Here is a 22076-nt window from a genome sequence, read left to right as displayed (position 1 = left end):
TATCTAAAATGTTATTTTTATAGAGCCTTTACCTTCTTTTACTTTTTCCTTGTTCTTTTAGCTTCTCAGTCCTACAAATGTTTCGAAGAGTTGGCAAGTATTCAATTACACTAGCTTGTCTATTACCCAGGTTCAGAAGAGATCGGCTCGAAAACACACCTTTGATGACTGCTATCCTCTTCCAAGCACTGCTGTCAATGAAAAGGATTGCATTACTCTTTATTTTTAATGCTCAATAAAAATGCAACAATCCCAAACACAACAGCTTCTGGGCTCCGCTTCTCCCTGCTTCTGGTCTCGAGTAGACTAACTGGATTCCAGAGGAACTTCTTACAACACTTTCAACAGAGCGATCACTCCACTCCCGTGCTGAAGAGTCTTTAACACTACCTGTCGTCTGCCACAGCAAATCCAACCCCTTTCCCTGTCATTCACGAGTCTCCCAAACCTAGCCCCTGAATCTCCTACTTCCTTTCCCAGCAATCAGGCTGCTCTCCTTAACGGTCTCATTAGAAGCTAGATTATTAATATTAAGGGCTTACCATGATCAACAAAGCCCAGCATTTCAAAATTAGTAAGAAGAAAGAAACTAATAATTTCCCCTTTACCATTTATTATTGAAAAATTAAAAGTAAAAGGAAGTAAGACTTACTCTAAATCAGCGGCTGACTGACTGAAGTGTACGTTGTTGCGCTTTTGTGAAACACGAAAAGTAAGCTCTTTCGTGGGATCTCTTCCTAATTTCTTGCAAGAATTCAAGGAGGTTTCCAATGCTTTTGAAATAGCAGAAGAACACTTAGTGAAGCTGAGCGCTTCTACAGCTGCCTTTAACTCTCCAGAGCTCGGAGACGTCCATCCATCACCACCCTCAAGACTAAACTCATCACAAAGTCCGCTTTTAACCTTCCCATTTGTCCAAGTGAAGTCATTTTTACCAAATTCCTTTTGTTCCCTTACGTCAGTTAAAAGGGCATCTAAGAAGGACATATTATCCATGAACTCAGTGAGAGAATTTAAACAGTGAGAAACCAGGGCAGAACATTTTTTTTCTGCTGGTGTTTTAGAAGGACAAGGAACAGATTCAGTGTTAGACTCTAAACATTTGTTTAGTTTCTTTGTCTGTGGATTGCTTCCTTTGTCTCTGGCTTTGCTTTCTTCTGAATTTGAGGAAGAAGATGCAGAGGAAAGGCTAATGAATTCATCAGGAAAGTCCAATCCTGTGTCAAATAAGTCACTATCATCCAGGATTACCATCTTTTTCTTACGTTTCTTTTTTTGTGACTTTTTCAATGGCTTCTCTCCTTCAGAATGTCTCCTAGCAAGACACTTCATATTTTTTGTTGCTGCACTGGTGTCCACACCTACTGATGAACCACCTAAGTTTTCTGTTTCTAGAATGATATCAACAGGCAATGGTAGAATGAACTCAAGGTTACTATATAAGAAATCGACATTCCGCATTTGGAATTCTGTAAGAAGCTGGATGAGCTTATGCCATTCTTCCTTTGTTCTGATTTTCTGCTGAAAAATAATTTTGAGTAAAGAAATGTTATAACAGTACATACTCTCAACATTTTTCTACACATATGAATATAGTGTCATCCCTATTCTATCCTCAAAGTAATGAGTCACTACTCATAATTTTATTAACCTATAATCCCTTAATACATCAAAATAGCACTGTGAGTCTAAAAAATAAATTTAGACTGTTAATTTGAAGAATTATAATTCTCTGATATTCAGTATACACTCCAGTTCAATAATTAGAAGCTCATCTGTTTAAAAACTACTTTTATGAAATTGTCTCCTTTTTTTGCTGGGGAAGATTTGCACTGAGCTAACATCTGTTGCCAATTTTCCTCTTTTTTATTGAAGATTAGCCCTGAGCTAACATCTATGCCAGTCTTCCTCTATTTTGTATGTGGGTTACTGCCACAGCAATGCTGATGAGTGGTGTAGGTCCACGCCTGGGATCCAAACCTGTGAACCTGGAGCATGCCAAACTTAACCACAATGCCACAGGGCCAGCCCCTGAAATTGTCTTTTTCATCTGAGCTATTTCTAAGTTCTATTCTAAATCCTGTGATGTGCATTTAGAGCAATGCCTGTGCACCATTTGTCAAAATGGTACAATGTATTAAAATAAGAAATCTGAAGCCTATAAAAATTATAGGCATTAAATTTAAGTTAACCCTAAGATTCAAAACATAGAGTGAGGGTTGAGAAGATGAAAAGGAATATAAATTTAACATTCCAAACCATACACTGAAAATACCTTTAAAAATGAAAATAAGTCTTCAGAAGGGGAAAAAATGTTCTTAAGGCCAAACAAGGTCTCAACACAGCCTGTGTCACATTTAGGAAGGTCTGTAGGATTCCTTTTAGTATTTTTAGTGTTATTTTTGGAATCAGGGCCATCTTCAGAGCAAACAGGTTGTACATTTCTGCTATTTCCTCCTACAAAATTAATAAAAGAAAATTTAGCTATCTATATTTTTAACAAATTGTAGCAAACAATTATTTAAAATCTAAGATTCTTTGGCATCTTTTGTGGACCTATACTCCCATTTTGTTCTTCTCCACATATGTATGTAATTCATAAAGAGTACAACACAAACCTGATTTCTAGTGTGCACAGGTTAAATGGGGGGGGGGAGGGGCTTATAAAGCAATCCAACAGGAAAAAGTGCAAGGACTGTGAACGGGCAAGTCACAGAAGACGTATAAATGTCCAATAAACTCACAAAAAGATGTGCAATTTCACTAGTGATCACGAAACGCAAATTAAAACAAGATATTCTTTATTTTTCACCTTTTAAATTGGCAAAATTAAAACAACTAAAACCTAGTTTTGTCAGAGGTACACATAAAAGAGCCATAAGAAACTATTCATAGGAGCATAAATCCATACAATTTTCTTGGAGGGCAATCTGGCAACGCCTATCAAAATGTAAAATGTATATAGCATTGGCCCAGCAACCACACTTCTAGAATTCTGACAGAAATACTCACAGACGTGCTCAAGGATATATGTATAAAGATATTCACTGCATACTTTAATGACAAACTCAAGATAACTTAAAAGTCCCCTAATAGGCAATGGTTAATTAAATTATGTCACATCCATTCTAGCACACAGCTGTGAAAAAGAGATAAAACAGTATGCTCTGACAATAAATTGTTCAGTAAAAAACCAAATTGTTTAACAATATATATAGTATTGGTCAATTTTGCTAAGTCAGTAGGTAGCAATATTTGTATATGCATAGATAAAAAGTCTAACAGTGGCTACCTTTAAGAAGTGGGGAAGATCTTTGACTTTTTTACTTTATTATCCATCTGCACTGTTTGAATTTCCAATGAGTGTGTATCTGTGTTTTTTAAAAACAACAGGAATAAAATGCATATAAGATCTTCAAGAAAAGAAACAACGTTATGCTTGGTTTTTGTCTTCTGAAGTTCTTGGTATAGCATTTTATATCCAGTCGTATGGCAATAGTTATTAACTAATTTTTTATAACAGGATATATTCCATGTCTTACTTATCATATTTACTTCTAAGAAATAAAGCTACTAGCTTACATTGAATTAAATATATGTTTGTCTACTTTGAAAAAGAATGTATTAAAAATTTGAACTAATCAAAGAAAAAAACTGATAGGGGATTAATATTACAGAACTTCACCTTGGTTTTATTTAAATATTTGTGTATTTCCCAGAGCAGGATCTGTAACTACAGAACTGTGACTATGGAGCATGGAAACCACAAACTATGAACTTCTTCAGAGAAGGAACCATGTCTTATTCATGTAAACACAGGACCTGGCATGGAGAAAGTCCTCAATAAATGTCTGTGACTTGAATTAGGTTACGATGACTGAAGATCAATGAGAAATAAAATAAAGCATTTCTGAAATAATAAAGTTCTTAGGAAAAATAGAACTATAGACTATTGAAGAAGCTGAAAGGGAACTTATAATACAGTCATATAAAAAGAATTTACATATATGGAAAAATCACCAATGTTTTTTAATAAGTGAAAAAAGGAAGTTTCTAAATAATATAATTACATTTTTTTATAAGAAACTATATGTTTATAAATGTATAAGTTTGTATAAATTTGTTCCAGGTGCAGTTTAATTCTATTTACTCACATTTCATGTTTACAAAACTTTTCATCAACAAAGTTGACATACGCATGTTTACTTTTAAGATTGACATGATACCTGGATGCTCAAAATGTTTATACTCTTTGAAATATTTTGATATAGCATATATTTTAACATAGGGTCTCATTATAGAAATTTCTTTTATAACAGATCAACTTACGACGAAGGGATAAAGGCCTTTCTTCTAAAAATCCACCTCCACTTCTAATCCAGAATTGTAAATAAAGGATACTTTTTCTGATATCACAAGCATTGGCAGTTAACAATGTTACAAAGTCTTTTACATCGGTTCTAAAATTTTCAGTCAAGCAGATCATCTGTAGGTAGCTGGCAACATTTAGCTGAGAGACAGAGAGAGACAGAGGAGAGGAAAGAAACATGTTCAGTTGCATAGTTAACAGAAATACATCAATAATACATATCTAAAAGAAAGACAGACTTTGCTAAAATTCACAGTATCTTAAGCTCTGAGAATGAAACTGATCTAGAAAGATATAAAGGAATATACTACCAAATTAAAAGCATTTACATATACTTCTTTTATTAATTGTATATAGTCTAAGACAGCAAGGAAACTTATGGGACATTCTCCAACCTGAACCCTGGAGGCAATTTTATTAAAACTTGAGAAAACCCCTTAGGATGACATAATGGTACAACTTGATGGAATATTTTACAGCCATTAAAATTATAAAGATGAATACTATAATAAGCCTGAAAAATACTTTATATGATTTTTTTAAACCAGAGTTAGAAAATTGAACCAATGCATACAGAAAAGCATAAATGTATGCAAACAATAAATAGAAGGGAAAAAATGAAAAAACTATGATTTGTTGGAGGATAAATGGACCAAGTAAATTTTTTCATTTTATTTAACGTTCCACTAATATTGCTCTAATATTTTTTGTAAAACAGAAAAACATATACAATTCTCTTCCCATTGTTGTTTATAGAGAGCTTTTTACCTTGAAAAGCTAAAACAAAATTATATTTATGTTTCACAGGTTTTACAAGACCACTAGCATTTTTACTTTACTAAACAAGACAATTAAAAAAATGTTTTCCCCTATGAAATCATTGACTTTATTCTATATATGTACATTACTCCTGCACACTTCTGGAACTTCTGCTCCCACAAACTGGGAATTCTGCTTTCAACAACAAAGGAGTACCTACTATCAGACAGACCCTGCCATTGATAACAATAAACTCTATAATCAACCGCAAATAAATACAAAAAACCAACTACCTGAAAGCACAAGAGAGCAACCAGAGGCAGAAGAAAAATGAAGGAAATCACACTTGGACAAAGGAAATGGCCCCGAGTGAATTGCCCCCTCTCCCTTTTTAAAAATAATTAATTAATTAATTATTTTAGTTCATAAACAAGAGAAATTTATTTCTTACAGTTCTGGAAGATGGAGGACCTAGATCAAGGTGCCAGCATTGGTCACGTTCTCATGAGGGCCCTGTTTCTGGTTCATAGCTGGTTCCTTCTCACCGCATCCTCGCATGGCGGAAGGTGCTGGCAGCTCTCTAGAGACTCCTTTGTAAGGCACTAATCCCGTTCCTGAGGGCTCCACCCTCACCACATAAGCACCTCCCAAAGGCCCCAGTACTAGTACCATTACATCAGGCATTAGGATTTCAACATATGAATTTGGGGTGGGGACACAAACATTCAGACCACAGCAAACACAGTTTAATTCCACATTTTACAGTTGCAGAAACTAAGCAACAGTCAGGTTAAGCAACTTTTGCAAGGTTACACGTAGAGCCAGGATCAAACCCAGGCAGACTGCTCTAGAGTATGTGCTTTCAATTACTATCATACATATTAAAAGGAGGAGAGTAGAGAGCCACATTACCAAGTCACTCAAATCTTTAGCAGCTTTGCCCAAAGTACATACGAAGTCTCTGCTTCCCGCTTTTCAATAGCAAGTCTAACTCCAGGCTTAGAGCACATTTAGAGTAGTGGTTCCCAACCTCGGCTACACATTATAATCACCTGATGAGCCTTTATAACTCTGGAGGCCCAAGCTGCCCCTCAGACTAATTAAGTCAGAACCTCAACCCCCTCTCCCTTTTCTCAAGGTGATTTCTGGCTGAAGGCAGGCTGCAGCAGTGGTGGTTAAAACTCAAACAGAAACTCACAGTGATACTGGTTTGAACCAGAGGACAGAGTTTGGGATGACTGCAGCAGCTGGAAAGCTAGAGGGGAGGTCCATGAAAGTAGAGAAATGGAAATTCTAGCCATAAAAGAGAACACAATCATTGGTTGATGCTTGAACTTTATGTATGTGGGCCTGTCTCAAAGCAGCCCAACCAAAACTAAAAGAACTAAACAGAAATTTTAGCTGCTACATACTACAAGAGAATACTTGTTCAAAGGAACACAACAGAATTCAGAGTATCTACAACATATCATTCATAAGGTACGGGATAAAAATCTAAAATTGCTAAACACACAAAAGAAATAGGAAAAGTAACCAAGACCTCAGAGACAGGACAATCAATAGAGACTGACCACAAGATGACGAAGATGTTGGAATTAGCAAAGAGTTTTAAAACAGCTAGTAAAACTATGCTTACGGAAAACATGCTCATAATAAACAAACAGGAAATCTCAGCAGAAAAACAGAAATTATAAAAAAGTAAAAAGAAATTGTAAAACTAAAAATGATAATATCAGAACAAAAATTTCACTGGAAGGGCCACATGTAAGAATGGAGGTGGCAGAAAAAAAAGCGTCAGCAAACTTGAAGATAAAGCAACATAAATGATCAAATAAGAAGTATAAAGAAAAAAAAATTAGGGGCAGGGAGGATGAACAGCATGCTTCAGTGACATGTGGTACAATGTAAAATGTCTAACATACCTGAAATTAAATTCTCAGGAAGGAAAAAGAGAGAAAATGGGCATAAAATAAATTTGAAAAATGTTAAAAACTTCCCTAATTGGAGGAATGACATATATTTAAGAATTGTAGATATCCAAGAACCACAGGCAGGATAAATATGAAGAAAAATAACACCTAAGCACATCACAGGCAAATTGCTGAAAACAAAGTTAAAGAGAATATCTTGAAGGCATCCAGAAAAAAATGACATATTATGTATGAAACCAAAAAAAGACTGCTGACTTATAATCAGAAAAAAGAGTGACCAAAAGACAGTGGGATGACCTCGTCAAAGTACTGATGGAAAAATTGAGAACCCAGATTTCTACATCGAGGGAAAACATCCTTTGAGAATGAAATAAAATAAAGACATTTTCAGGTAAAAGCAACTTAATATAATCCTTTGTCAGCAGACCTGCTCTATAAGAATTGCCAGTGAAGTTCTTCAGGCTGAAGAGAAACAAAAGCAAAGAAAGTGAGATCTTCGGAAAGGAAGGAAGAACATCAGAAATCATAATTATATGAGTAAACATAAAAGTCAACTTTTTACCCTCTTAATTTCTTTAAAACATATTTGACTGGCTAAAGCAAAAAAAATAGAATAGTTAGAGTTTATAATGTATGTAAATGTAAAACATTTGAAAACTAAACCATAAAGGATAGAAGGATGGTAAAAGGACTTATACTTTTGCAAGGTTCTCAAATTCTCCATAAATTCATTCAACATTAATGCTAAATACACTATGAAAAGCTAAGAACATATATTTTAATCTCTACAGAAACTAATAAAAAATACGTCCTAATCCATTTCATGTAGCCTAGAAACTACACACCAATATCTTTCATGAATGTAAAGAAAAAAATCCATAACAAAATATGAGCAAATCAAATCCAGAAAGACGTAAAGGACATAACACATCAGGACCATATCATCCCAAGAATTGTAAGACTGATCCGACATTCAAAAATCAATCAATTCACCATATTAATAGAATTAAAAAGATAAACCACATGATTGACTTAAAAAACAGAGAAAGTAGTTGGCAAAAGTCAACACCATTCACGATAAAAACTTTCAGCTAACTGATAAAGAGCATCTATGAAAATACACAGCTAATATCCACTCAGTGGTCAAAGAATGAATGCTTCCCCCTCAACATCAGGAGCTAGGCAGAGATGTCTGTTCTACCTTGCATTCGACAGCATACTGAAGGTACACCGGCATTAGCCACTGGGATGTGGCAAAAAGAAATTAAGGTACAGATTGAAAAGGAAAAATAAAAGACTTTTCTTTTTTTTAAAGACTGGCACCTGAGCTAACAACTGTTGCCAATCTTTTTTTTTTTTTCTGCTTTTTCTCCCCAAATCCCCCCAGCACACAGTTGTATATTTTTAGTGTGGGTCCCTCCAGTTGTGGCATGTGGGACGCCTCAACGTGGCCTGATGAGCGGTGCCATGTCTGGGCCCAGGATCTGAACCGGCGAAACCCTGGGCCGCCGAAGCAGAGAGCGAGATCTTAACCACTTGGCCACGGGGCCGGCCCCAAAAGTCGTTTTAACTTACATGACCATCAATACAGAAAATTCTAAAGACAATCTACTACTAGAACTAATAAACCAGGTTAACAAGCTCACAGGATACAAAAATCAATTGTATTTCTACATACCAGCAATAAACAACTGGAAATTGAAATCTTAAAAATACCATTCACAATAACATCAAAAAACATTAAATCTTTAGGACTAAATTTAACAAAATATGCGCAAGGTCTCTACAATGAAAACTACAAAACACTGCTGAATGTTAAACCCCTCTCCTAAAAAAACTGTTCATGAATCAGAAAACTCAATATTGTTAAAATGTCAGTTCTCCTGAAATTGACTCATAGATTCAATGCAATTTCCACCAAAACACCAAAATAAACTGTAAAAACTGACAAATTGTTTCTAAAATTAAGAGAGAAATTAATGACATGATAGACAAAACAATTTTGCAAAAGAATAAAATTGGAGGACTTACACTACTTGACTTCCAGACTTGCTAAAGAGCTAGAGTAATCAAGACAATGCCGTATTTCACACAGATAAAGAGAACACAGTAAGACATACACAGTCTATCGATTTATGACAAAACTGGAAAGTAATTCAATAGAAAAAAGATAGTCTTTTCAACAAGCAGTGCTGGAACAACTGGATATCTGTGGAAAACAAATGAATCTTATGTCTTACCTCACATTACCTATAAAACTTTACTATACAGAGATAAAAGATCTATATGCAAGAGCTAAAACTACAAAACTTCTAAGAAAAAATCTTCGTAAGCTGGAGTTTGGTAAAGATTTCCTTTTTTTTTTTTAAGATTTTATTTTTTTTCTTTTTCTCCCAAAGCCCCCCAGTACATAGTAGTGTATTTTCAGTTGTGGGTCCCTGCAGCTGTGGCATGTGGGATGCCGCCTCAGCATGGCTTGATGAGTGGTGCCATGTCCTCACCCAGGATTTGAACCGGTGAAACCCTGGGCCACCAAAGTGGAGCACGCAAACTTAACCACTTGGCCATGGGGCCGGCCCCTAAAGACTTCCTAAAAACTATGAACCATAAAAGAAAAACTTGGTTAACTGGGCTTCATCAAAATTAAAAACAAAACTCTTTACAATTAAAAAAATGTAAAGGTAAGCCACAAACTGGGAGAAAATATTTACAAAACACATATCCAGTACAAACTTGTATCCAGAATATATACAAAGAACTGCTAAAACTCAATAAGAAGACAACCAATTTAAAAAATGGGCAAAAGATTTGAAGATACTTCACCAAAGAAGAAAGACAGGTGGCAAATGGACACATGAAAAGTTGCTCAACCTAATAGTCATTAAGGAAATGCAAATTAAAACCACAATGAGATATCAATACATAATTATTAATATGGACAAAATGAAATAAATGGACAATTCCAAATCCTGGTGAGTATATGAAAAACAACTGGACTCTCATACTTTGCTGATGGGAATGCAAATCGTTGGAAAACTTCAGAAACAGTTTGTCAGGTTCTTATAATGTTAATCAGAACAACAATTCCATCTGTAAGTATTTAAGTAAAAGAAATGGAACTATATGTCCAGATAAAACCTTTAATGCGAATATTCATAGCAGCTTTATTTATAATAGTTTAACCATAGACAACTCAAATGTCTATCAACGGGTGAAGACGACAGACACAAATTCATGTATGTGAGGTATAGCCATACAATGGAAAACTGCTCATTAATAAAAAGGAAAGAACTACTGACACAGGTAACATGAATCAATCTGAAAAAGCACTATGGTGTATAAAAGAAACTAAATAAAAAACGCTAACATAAGATTTCATTTACATGAAATTCTACAACAGGCAAAATTATAGTGACAGAAAACAGACTGGTAGTTGCCAGGGCCGAGGGTTTAGGAGAAAGGACAAGACAATGGAGCCCAAGGGAACTTTCTGAGGAAATCGAAATGTTCTCTATCTTGATGGACACATTCTATATCAACATTTGTGAAAATTCATTGAACTATACACTTAAAGTGGGTGAATTTTACTATATACAAATTATACTCAGATAAAGCTAATTAACAAAATGCAAACACACACACAAGTACAATTACAAACACACAGATGGATATCACTACCGTGGCTAAAGTTAGAAAGACTGACAATAGCTGCCAGAATTCTCATGCACTAGAGACCTATTTGACAGATTCTTAAAAAATTAAACACATAACATAACGCATATGACTCAACAATTTCAGTGATAGAATAGCATGGATAAATCAACAAAACATTAAGTGGAAGAAACCAGATACAAAAAGACACATAATGTTTCCTATTATTTGAAATTTCAGAATAGACAATAATATTAAAGTTGATATGCATTAAAGTAGTGGTTACCTCTGGTGGGTAGGGGAGTGCTGACTAAAAAGGGCCCAAGGGAACTTTTGGAGGTGATGGAAATGTTCTAAATTTTGATCTGGGTGATGGTTACATGGATGTTTATACATGGTAATATTTATCAAATTGTATACTTAAGTGCATTTTAACTGTATGCAAATTTCACCTCAATACAGCTCTATTATTATTAAAAAAAAACCTAATGAACACTGGAATATAGTAAAAATTTGAGTATTTGAATTTTGAAAAAAATATTTTTAAAGCAAAAAATAAATATAATAATCAGAAGTTTCCTAAAACTCAAAAACTTTAACATATCCCTTAGTAGCTAGATTTTTAAATTGTAACTATCATAATAACCTATCTTTTATATAATTGTGATATGTAATTTATGATTGTCAAAATTCAAAACTTACCAGCGAAGGAGTATTGAAATTAATTTCTTCAAAGCTGCCATCAAACATTAAACTAAATGTTGGATCTACAGGGGAAAAAAATACTTTTTTAATAACACTAAGACTACTAAATTACTTTTTCCAGTTATACTTTTTCTATTAAAACATTCTGTATTTCATCAGTAATAAAAATAAAATATCATGCAAATTATAAATCATCAAGGAATGGAATTTCTGTCTTGACCTAAAGTTACTAAGATCTTTTACGTAAACTACCATTTAACTTGGTATGGTAACTTGATGAACATGATTTTTATTGATATTTTTATAGTACAATCACTAACTGTCAAATGGGCCATTAATTTCTAAGAGGAATTTAACATAAAAGACATTTTCCTATAGAAATCCATAGCAGAGATATTCCACTGAATATTTGCAATGAAAACTACCAGAAAATGATATTACAATACAAAATTGATAACAAAAAAAGAAATTGTATGAGTTTTAAAATTAAACATTTAATGCTAATTATTGGGAAGCTGAACCAATTGTTAGGTTGATGACAGCTTACTTTACCTGAAATATGCAATAATCCATAAGTGTTATCAGGGGTTGAGGAATGGCTAAGTTCAATATTAAGGAACTGCAAAAAAGTTGAGTTCCATAAAAAATTTTGACCAGTGAATGAGGTTTGGTGATCTAATTATAGGTATGCGGAAGAGGCAAAAAGAAGGATCTTTTATTTCCCTACCAAAACCCCTTCCCCAGTTAGTTCATGAATCTCTATCGGCATTCGAGGCTGTTGTCAGCTTCCTAAATATCGAAAATCCAACACAGTGATTCAAAGTAGTATCCATTTTTAAAGTCACTGCTATTTGCAAGGTAATATATTAATTTTATAATGTTTCAAGGCTGCAAATCAATTGCAAATTTGAATAGTTCTTAATTTAAAAAATGACCTAGGAGCCTCCTCAATTTAGAAAAAAAGACAATTTACTAGCTCCTTTTAAAGGAACATTTCTAACTAAAATTAGAAGCTTTCCCAAAATATTTTAACCAAAAGTTATTAATTGTAAAATCATTGTTACCTACCACTTGTAGTAAGGATTACAGGTCTTTTAGTTGTTGCCATGAATGTTTTGATTGCATTCAAAAACCCAGCATCTTCTTCAAAAATAACATCAACCTAAGAACATTTATTAGAAAATTAATTGTATTAAGTAACAATATACTTGCTGGAAATCAGTTCTGTATACATAGTAGATACACACTACGTTTGTTAGAGACAAAATTTATGAATTTATGAACAGTATGAATTCAGCCCAGGCTGAAAGCTTACAATGCCTTACACTCTTAAAAGAGTAAAAAAATTATCAAACATTAAAACCAAAGAAACGCAGGCACCTATAACTGGATAAGTCAGAATAATTTCTACAATCATTGAACAATAATTAATAAGTGTGAGTTGCATTAATCCTCTTCCTGAAAAATTCTATGATTGACAGTTTCATTCACTTTAATTTCAAATAGATTCAAGTATTCCTGACTTTCTTGGCCATTTTACAATACTTCATAGTAACACATACAGTAATCTTTAGAATAAGTTTTTATCACGAGATATCAAAAATGTCTACTTCTGTAAGCCTACCTCTTCAAAAAGAATGAGAGATGTTGCATTTTTCCTGTTGGGTTCCTCAGCTCCAAATTCTTTGACATTTGAATTAGTTGTGTTTGTAGGTTTAGCCTGAATAATTTGTTTCTGTTCAAACGAATTTTTGATTCCTGCACAAATAAAATATTAATATTTTAGATAAAAATCACCTTTTAATAGAACACTAGATATTTCCACAGAATAAGCTCAAACTGAAATCCCCTATTAAAACTGAAACAAAATATCAAAACTCCTATATGGTGGACCTTTGGGGTAGCTGAGGTTTAATAAAGAACAATAGGAACTCATGAAATATGATCAGATTTCTATTTATCAGGGTCATTAGTATTAAAAAGACGTCAAGTTCATCTTGTCAATTTAATGTCTTACCTTTATTGTTTTCCAGAAGCACTCCTATTTCTTCACTATTTTTTGGCTTAGAAGACGCTTTAAAATAATTTGCCAAAGTTTTAGGTGGAAGTGCTCTCTTTGGTCCACTACTTTGTGGTGATGGTGGAGGCAGTTTCCTTGGTGATGTCACAACTTTCCTAGGGGAGCTTAATTTTTCTGCCAAAAAAAATTGCACTTAAATATTCTAAAAATTGAACAGATGGCAAGATTGAGTTATCCACAGTCTATATTTCTACTCTTACCAGCTAAAAATCAAAGACATAGAAATTTTCCTTCATTCTTACATTTAATACTCTGTATTGTTACAGTTATTCTACCAGTAGAGAGGGTAAAATCAGTCATTTGGAAAAGACACTCTTTCCCAAAGAAACATACATTCTTGAAGCAACAATGTTCATAACCCCTCCATTCACTTTCTCTACACCTGCTAGAGGTCAGAAGAGGCTGAGGAAAAGTGATAACAGTACAGTGAGCACATTATGTAACTTTGTTGTCCAATTTCAGCTTAACCCTATCAGAAAGTGATATTGCAAGCAAATAATATGGTTTTCTAGAAATGCTATGAGGGATAAATACAAAGTTAAAAAATAAATGGTTGATCTCTACCCTCCAGGAGCTGACCGTGCCCAGCTTTCATTCCAGAGCACATCCTTTTCTCCCCTCTGAGAGCCCTGACTCAGTCCTTGCATGTCCTACTTACTATCATATGGCCTTGGAGCAGCTTCTTCATGTACCATCAAGTATACACAATTCCAAGACTCTGTCCTACTCTTTTTTTGCACCCCTATCTCCACAGATCTTATCATATTCTTTGCATATTATAGGTGTTCAAAAAACTACTGAAAATTTTGAGTTTGAAAAAATTATCATCGATCTCACTATCGTTTCATAAAAATAGGGCATTTTAACACCAGAAGGTAAGAGGTGCATAATCATAAAAAATCTTTCTTTATATTGAGTAGATTTGTTTATTTAAAAACTCGCTATTTTGTCCCTAGTTTTTAAATTTTGTCATAGACCAAGGATTGCTTGATCATGGACTGGCATCAGTCCAAAGATTGGTGTTAGAAAATAGATGCTAATTTTTACTTTAAAATACTCAATAAGTACTTGGCTAAATCTTATCAATATATATATTTTTAAAGATTTCCCACCAAAAGAATGAGCTCCTTGGAGAAATAGCTAATTCTAGATCTGGGACGTCTTACCCAGGCTGAAAGCAAGGAAAATATCTAAGATTACTGGGGCTATGTCAAAAGGACACAAACCAATTAAAACGTTTCCTGCTAGTCGTTGAGACAGACAAGATGGGACAATACGAGCAAGAAATGATAAAAGACAAGGTTCTGCTCCTAGCCAAGATAGACTGGATTTACCCACCCATCTGAAATAACAACAAAAAATGGAATATGATATATGAAACAGTGCTTTTCAAGACTTTGGACATCATGCAACACAGGACAGTCAAACCTGAGAGATAAGCAATAAGGTGAACCCTAAGGATTGCCTCGCTTATTGCCTTGAGAGAATGTCCAGGCCACAGTGAAGAGGAGGAAGCAGTTCAGAGGCCTCCCTGAGTTGAGACTGAACTAGTAGTCTGGGGAGGCCAAGGCAGACAGAGTTCACAGGGCAGAATACCAAAGAGGAGAGAACCACACAGAGAGCTCTGGAAATCTGCAGAGGGTCCTCCGCAACTCTTCAACTGAGCAATGATCAGCGAAGGATGAAAGGAAATAATCTCTGAGGCTCACAGATAGCTGGGACTAGTTCCTCTTCCCACTAGACAGAATGGCAAACTTCATAATTAATGGGGCATTGGACAGAGTACTCAGAAGCATTTTTAAGTAATGGGGCAAAATTAGCCCTAGACTTATGCTGCCATGGTGTCACCTAATACAGCATAAAAGACCTGAAAAGATCAGTGCTTTTAAGTAACTTAACTGCATCCCAGAATAAAGTTCAAGTATAGTTACAGGAATACAGAAATATCTAGCACCCAACAAGGTAAACTGCACCAAGTCTGACAGCCAATCAAAATTAACAGGCATCCAAAAAAGCAGGAAAACAAATTCATAATGAGGAAAAAAATATCATCAATTGACACCAACACAGAAATGACACAGATGATAGAATTAGTAGACAAAAACACTAAAACAGTCATTATAACTGTATTTCATACGTTCAAAAGCCTACAGGAAAGATTGGACGTGGTTCCACAGAAGATATAAAAAGGACCCAAATCAAGCTTCTAGAAATGAAAACTATATGTGATATGAAAAATACACCAGATGGCATGGACAGCATACTAAATATTTCAGAAGATGAGATTTGTGAATTTGACTAAATAGTAATAGAAACTACCCAAAATGAAACACAGAGAAAAATGAAAGACTGAAAACTGAACATACAATCAGTGAGCTGTAAGACAACTTCAAGTGGTCTAAAATATACATAATTGGAGTTTCCAAAGGAAGGGAGGAGGACAGAAAAAATATTTGAAGAGATAACAAGTGTTGGCATGGACGTGGAGAAAAGGGACCCTTTGTACACTGTTGGTGGGAATGTAAATTGGTTCAGCCACTATGGAAAACAATATGGAGATTCCTCAAAAAATTAAAAATAGATCTACCATATGATCCAGGAATTCCACTTCTGGGTATATATCCAAAGGAAACGAAAACAGGATATCAAAGAGATACATGCACTCCCATGTTTATTGCAGCATATTCACAAAAACCAAGATATAGAAACAACCTAAGTGCCCATCAATGGGTGAATGAAGAATGAAGAAGAAGACACACACACACACACACACACAATGGAATATTATTCTGCCATGAGAAAGAAGGACATCCTGCCATTTGTGACAACATGGATGGAACTTGAGCACATTGTGCTAAATGAGATAATTCAGACAGAGAAAGACAAGTACTGTACAATATCACTTATAGGTGGAATCTAAAAAAGTCAAACTCATAAAAATGGGGAGTAAAATGGTGCTTACCAGGGCATGGGGGTGGGTGGGGAATAGGACAGATGTTGTTCAAGGGTTCAAACTTGCAATGAGTAGCAGATAAATCGTAGAGATTTAATGGACAGTATAGTGAAAATAGACAATGATATTGTATGATAACCAAGAAACTTCCTAAGAGATTATAACTTAATTATTCCAAAATTAAGAAACTATCACTAAAAAGAAATGATAATTATTGTAACATGTTAGAGATGCTAATTGTTGATATAATGGCAAACATAGTATAATACAGAAATGTATCAAATTACCACGTTGTACATCTTAAATTTACACACTACATGTCAAATACATTTCAGTTAAAAAAAGGTTGACATTTCCCCAAATTTCACGAAAAGTATAAACCAATACCTCCAAGAAACTCAACAAACCCCAAGCACATAAAACATGAAGAAAACTACACCAACGAACATCATAATCATAACTGCTTAAAACTAGTGATAAAGAGAAAATCTTAAAAGTAGCAAATAATGAACACAAAGAATTGAAACACATCAAATATATACAAATCCATGAGTTCATAATAATACTAAAAAAATTAAAACTACACAAAAATTCATTGGTCAACTTTGGAGATTACTAGAGCACCATAACTCTAAGACCTGATAAAAGGAAGGAAAAAATGAAGCATTTCTCATGCTTTTCCTATACAGACTGTATTTCAAAGTATCCTAACAATTGATGAAGAATATTGCTTCTTAAAATTCAAACTATTAAATTCAGAAAGGCTGAGTGAATTACAAAATCACCATTTTTTAAGCCCTAATGAAATAACGAGTCTACTAAACAAAGATCAATAATGGCTGCAAAATACCCTTAGATAAGAGATTGATGGGGCACCTCTATAATGGATGGATTAGACTGAAAACAACTGAACTCATCAATCAATTTTAATATCACTAAAAGTGGGAAAACCAGTCGTTACGTATCTCCTGCTACGATGTTATAGGAAGTACACAGCCCCACCTCTGCATGCGTGCCAGCCCCAAATGGAATCTGAATCTAATCAAGCCCACAGATCTAACTGCCAGTTTATAAGAAATACATGCAAGAGGAACACGTTAACACATTCCGCCAAGACACAATCAGCCAAATCCAGAATGCGAGAAATTTTATGACAAACGACTCATGTTCTTCAACAAACAAATGACATGAAAAGGGTGAGGAATTGTTAGAGAGATTAAAAGAAACTTAAGAGACATTAATCAAATGTAAGACACTGACCCTGTTTGGATCCTGATTTGAACAAACCATTTGAAGCAACAGAAAACTGAAAATAGACGGGGTATTAAATCAAATTAAGGTACATAGTTAATTTTGTTAGGTCTGACTACGATGCTGCGGTTATGCTTATTAAAAAGTCCTTATCAGTGAGAGAAAGCTATTGAAGTATATGTGGATAAAATTATATGATGGTCTTGAGATTTGTTTTAAAACAGTTCAGGAAAAAATTAAAAAGGCATGTACATATGTAGGAAAAGATAAAAAATCAATGACAAAAAGCTGATTATTAAAATTCTTTTAGATTTCTTTCAAAAGGTTATGACTTAAGGAAAATAATTTACTTACTTGGTGACTTGCCTATGCTGTAGCTATTAAAAAAGCACGGTTTTTGTGAGTTTACACCTTGCTTATCTACTTGATGGGACTGAGTAGCTTCCTTAAGTTGAGACAGAATTTGTCTACCACTGCGCTGAGAAGAGGCGTTCACTTCAAATATCTAAAAGAAGAATATATAGAAAAAGGCAGAAGGGTTTATGTTTTCTTTTAACTCAAGGATAATTATTCGATTAACACTCTTCAGTCATAGCTCTCACTAACCTTAAATCCGAGCTCTTGAGCACAAGCATAGACGGCAGCAGTCTTTCCCACTCCTGTTGGCCCAGTTATAAGAACAGTATTGCAAAGACGACTCTCTTCCTCATCGTCGGAACTGCCTTTGAAATCTATGCTATCCGACAGATCTGGAAAATGATTCAAACACATGTAAGATGATAACTGCTCAGGCAGCAACTCTACCTCACAAAACCCAATGATCAAATCTCTCAAACACCTTGCCAATAAATGCTGGAAATTTAATTTCCCCAAATTAAAAAATCAAATATAAAATACCATTAAGAAATTTCATAAAAATTTTTAGCTAATCTAACTCTAAAAATGTTCAGTGAAATGGAAAAAATGACTCAAAATACCTTCTTGTTTCTCATCTTTTTTTCCCTTCAAATTTTGTCTTTCTTCCAATTCAGCTCTTCTTTTCCAGTCTTTCAACCAACTGCCGTAAGAAAATGTATGTTAATAAAAATAATTCACAGAATATAGATACCTCTTAGACTATATGTTAAAATGATTGCTGGTGGGAATTTATGGCATACCATTAGTTTTTAAGTACTCCACAGTGTTTCTGAACCAACCAAACAGTAAAATATTTTTACATGGGTCTGAATATTTTTAAATGAAGCAATTTTTGCCAAAATACACATGCCTATACGTGCAAGGATATTCACTGCAACACTGTTCATACTAGCCTCCAAAAGGAAAAACCCAGAAGTACCTCAGGAAGAGAAATGTGCCACACATTATGGTACACTCACGTCAGAAACCAGCATAGAGCAACCACGAAGAACTGAGGTAGATTGTGTGACGACATGAAAGATGTCTAATGGACAATGCTAAGCAAAAGTAGAAAGATCAAGTTCTAGTCTGGAGCTAGACTGCCTGAGTTTGAATTCCAGTTCCACCACTTTCTAGCTGTGTGGCCTTGACAAATAACCCAACCTCTCTAGGCCTCACTGCTCACCTATGAGATGATAACAGTATTTACCCTCACGGTATTGTTCTAAGGATTAAATGAGCTAAGAACAATGCAAATACTTAGAACAGTGCTAAGCTCAAAGTGATAACTATTCTTATGGGTCCCAATTCCTTATATAAAATCCTTTGGGACAGGAGTTTTAGAATTCAAAAGATTTCAGATATTAGAAAGGAAATTTGGTACATACAACACATATAACAATACCCCTAATGGGATCTGTGGTGGTACTTCCATAATCAATCGATATTTCTATTTAAAAAAGTGTATGAACTCCTACTAAATGGGATCAATAAAGACCATAATAAACTTTACATAATAAAGTTAATAACTTTCAGTTTTCAGAACTTTTTGGATGCGGGAATTATAGACAAAAGATTATGAACCTGAATTAGTTATAATATGATTCTGTTTGTTAGGAAGAAAGGAACTAGTATATGCGTATAATTTGTTCTGGAAGGTTTTATAAGAAATATTTAACAGTGGTTACCTCTGGGGAATAGAAATGGAAGAAAAGAGGGATATTTAACTTTCACTTAAAAAAAATTTTTTTAAAGATTTTACAGGTAATCTACAATACTTCATAATTTCTAGGTTTTAGTAATAAATAAACTAAATAGTAAAAATAGATTCATAAACGATTTCTCAGTTCCTTTACAAATTTTACCCACCTATGCAACTTCTTTATAGCTAGCTCATTGCCTATGAGTTCACCGGAGTTCTGGGGTTGGTACTTTTCTGTCCAAAGCATGTCTTCAGTTCCAAGATCTAAACCAAAAAATATATACTAAAGTATTTGTTCCTTGACATAAGCATACATTCTTAGACATTTACATTACTGTTTCACATAACAGTAAGTATTTGTACAAATATTTATATTTATAAAATGCCAAAAAGGCAATTTCAAAACTTAACGTTACATTTAAAATTCTTCACATCAAAACCTTTCCCCCTTAGAAGCTAACCACCATAAAGTCTGTGACAGTAAGGTTTAAAAGGACACATTTAAATTTGTAATAACCATTCAAGAAACAGGACATACGAAAAATAATTTTTACCACAAAAAATAATCTGAAGAACAAAATCAGCATAATTTTAGTTGAGCCTCTTTTGACCACTGAAAAGAAACATTAAGATGTCCCACTAAGCCAGCCTGGGGAAAGGGAGAGAGACGCTACACTCCTCACTGAGAAGACTGAGCACTGCAGAGACGCCAGTTCACTCCGAATTAATCCAGACACTACCACAAAGTCAAACCCCCATGGGATTTGTGGGGGTAAAAGAATCTAACTGTTCATTTGGGGGCTGGCCCCATGGGTGAGCTCCGACACTCCGCTTTGGCAGCCCAGGGTTTCACCAGTTCAGATCCTGGGCGTGGACATGGCAGCGTTCATCAAGCCATGCTGAGGTGGCATCCCACATGCCACAACTAGAAGGATCCATAACGAAAAATACACAACTATGTACTGAGGGGCTTTGGAGAGAAGAAGGAAAAATGAAATTTAAAAAAAAGAATCTTATAGTTCATTTAGTAGAGTAGATGCATGAAAATAGTTTAAAAAAGTGATAGGAGACTTGCTGTAAAAAAATCAAAATAGGGCCAGCCCTGGTGGTCTAGTGGTTAACGTTGGCACATTCTGCTTCAGTGGCTCAGGTTCAGTTCCCAGGCGTGGACCGACACCACTCATCTGTCAGTGGCCATGCTGTGGTGGCAGCTCACATACAAAAAGAGGAAGATTTGGCACAGATGTTAGCTCAGGGCAAATCTTCCTCAGGAAAAAAAAAAAATCAAAATATACTCTAAAGCTATACAAAAGGATGAATTAATCAATGCAATAGAATACTTTGGAAAAGCTAGATAAACCAAATGGGACCATGTCAGAGATACATGAAAAAGGTATAAAATAATATGTACAGTATGACCCCAGGTTTTTAAAAAAGTGTATGTATTTATAGAAGCAGAGAAAAAGCAAAGACCAAACACCAATCTGTTAAATGTGGTTATCTGTAAGACTCTAATCAGTGAGGCTTCCACTTCTTATTTATACATATATATATTGTTTGAATGTTGCAATGAGCATATATTAAGAGAGGGGAAAAATGAGAGGTTAAAAAACCAAGAGTTCTAGGACCAGAGGGAGATCTAATTTACCAGCAATAGAAGATACTTCTGATGTAGACTCTTTGTCATCATCTATTATCAGAATATCAGAATCTTCTACTGCTTCTGTTTCCACTTTACATGTTTGTTTCTTCCTGGGTGTTTTAGATGATGGACCTTTGGAAGAGTCTAGCTTTATCCCAGTGGAGATGTTTCTCTTGTCAAGTTCTTCTGGTTTCCCACGTATCTTTTTTGGACTTTCTGAATACTCATTTGGTTTCTTTCTTTTTGACTTATGATTCTCCGTTTCCACTCTTTTCCTTTTGGTCTCTTTTTGATTGACACAGGGCTCTAGTTGTGGACTTTCTATGTAGGGGATTAAGGAAAACATGAGCTTACTAATCAACAAAAAACAAATTTTCATACCCAATCATCTTAATATCACTTCAAAATATCCAATAGCCTTATTACTATGAAATGACAAGGCAGGGGCTGGCCCCGTGGCCGAGTGGTTAAGTTTGCGCGCTCTGCTGCAGGAGGCCCAGTGTTTCGTTGGTTCGAATCCTGGGCGCGGACATGGCACTGCTCATCAAGCCACGCTGAGGGGGGTTCCACATGCCACAACTAGAAGGACCCACAACGAAGAATATGTAACTATGTACTGGGGGGACTTTGGGGAGAA

General features: G+C 34.8%; 1 protein-coding gene across 3 annotated transcripts in view; it reads right to left on the bottom strand.

Moving 5' to 3' along the window:
• Positions 1-22076, bottom strand: part of ATAD5 (ATPase family AAA domain containing 5) — a 39784-nt gene that overhangs the window by 1644 nt on the left and 16064 nt on the right. The window contains exons 10-22 of one of the 3 annotated variants that reach the window (XM_046677895.1): positions 21446-21760; positions 19965-20061; positions 18677-18756; positions 18306-18448; positions 18054-18204; positions 13433-13609; positions 13040-13173; positions 12484-12577; positions 11413-11477; positions 4330-4510; positions 2276-2457; positions 653-1521; positions 33-191 (exon numbers count right to left, since the gene is read on the bottom strand). In XM_046677895.1, coding sequence (XP_046533851.1) covers positions 33-191; positions 653-1521; positions 2276-2457; positions 4330-4510; positions 11413-11477; positions 12484-12577; positions 13040-13173; positions 13433-13609; positions 18054-18204; positions 18306-18448; positions 18677-18756; positions 19965-20061; positions 21446-21760 — 2647 coding nt within the window. The remainder of the gene's footprint in view (positions 1-32; positions 192-652; positions 1522-2275; positions 2458-4329; positions 4511-11412; positions 11478-12483; positions 12578-13039; positions 13174-13432; positions 13610-18053; positions 18205-18305; positions 18449-18676; positions 18757-19964; positions 20062-21445; positions 21761-22076) is intronic. The other 2 variants (XM_046677897.1, XM_046677896.1) reach the window with 2 other exon arrangements.

The sequence above is a fragment of the Equus quagga genome, chromosome 11 (genome assembly GCF_021613505.1).
Source record: "Equus quagga isolate Etosha38 chromosome 11, UCLA_HA_Equagga_1.0, whole genome shotgun sequence".
Taxonomy (NCBI): domain Eukaryota; kingdom Metazoa; phylum Chordata; class Mammalia; order Perissodactyla; family Equidae; genus Equus; species Equus quagga.
Note: the sequence above shows the minus strand (reverse complement) of the source record. Positions and strands in the feature narration are given on the sequence as shown.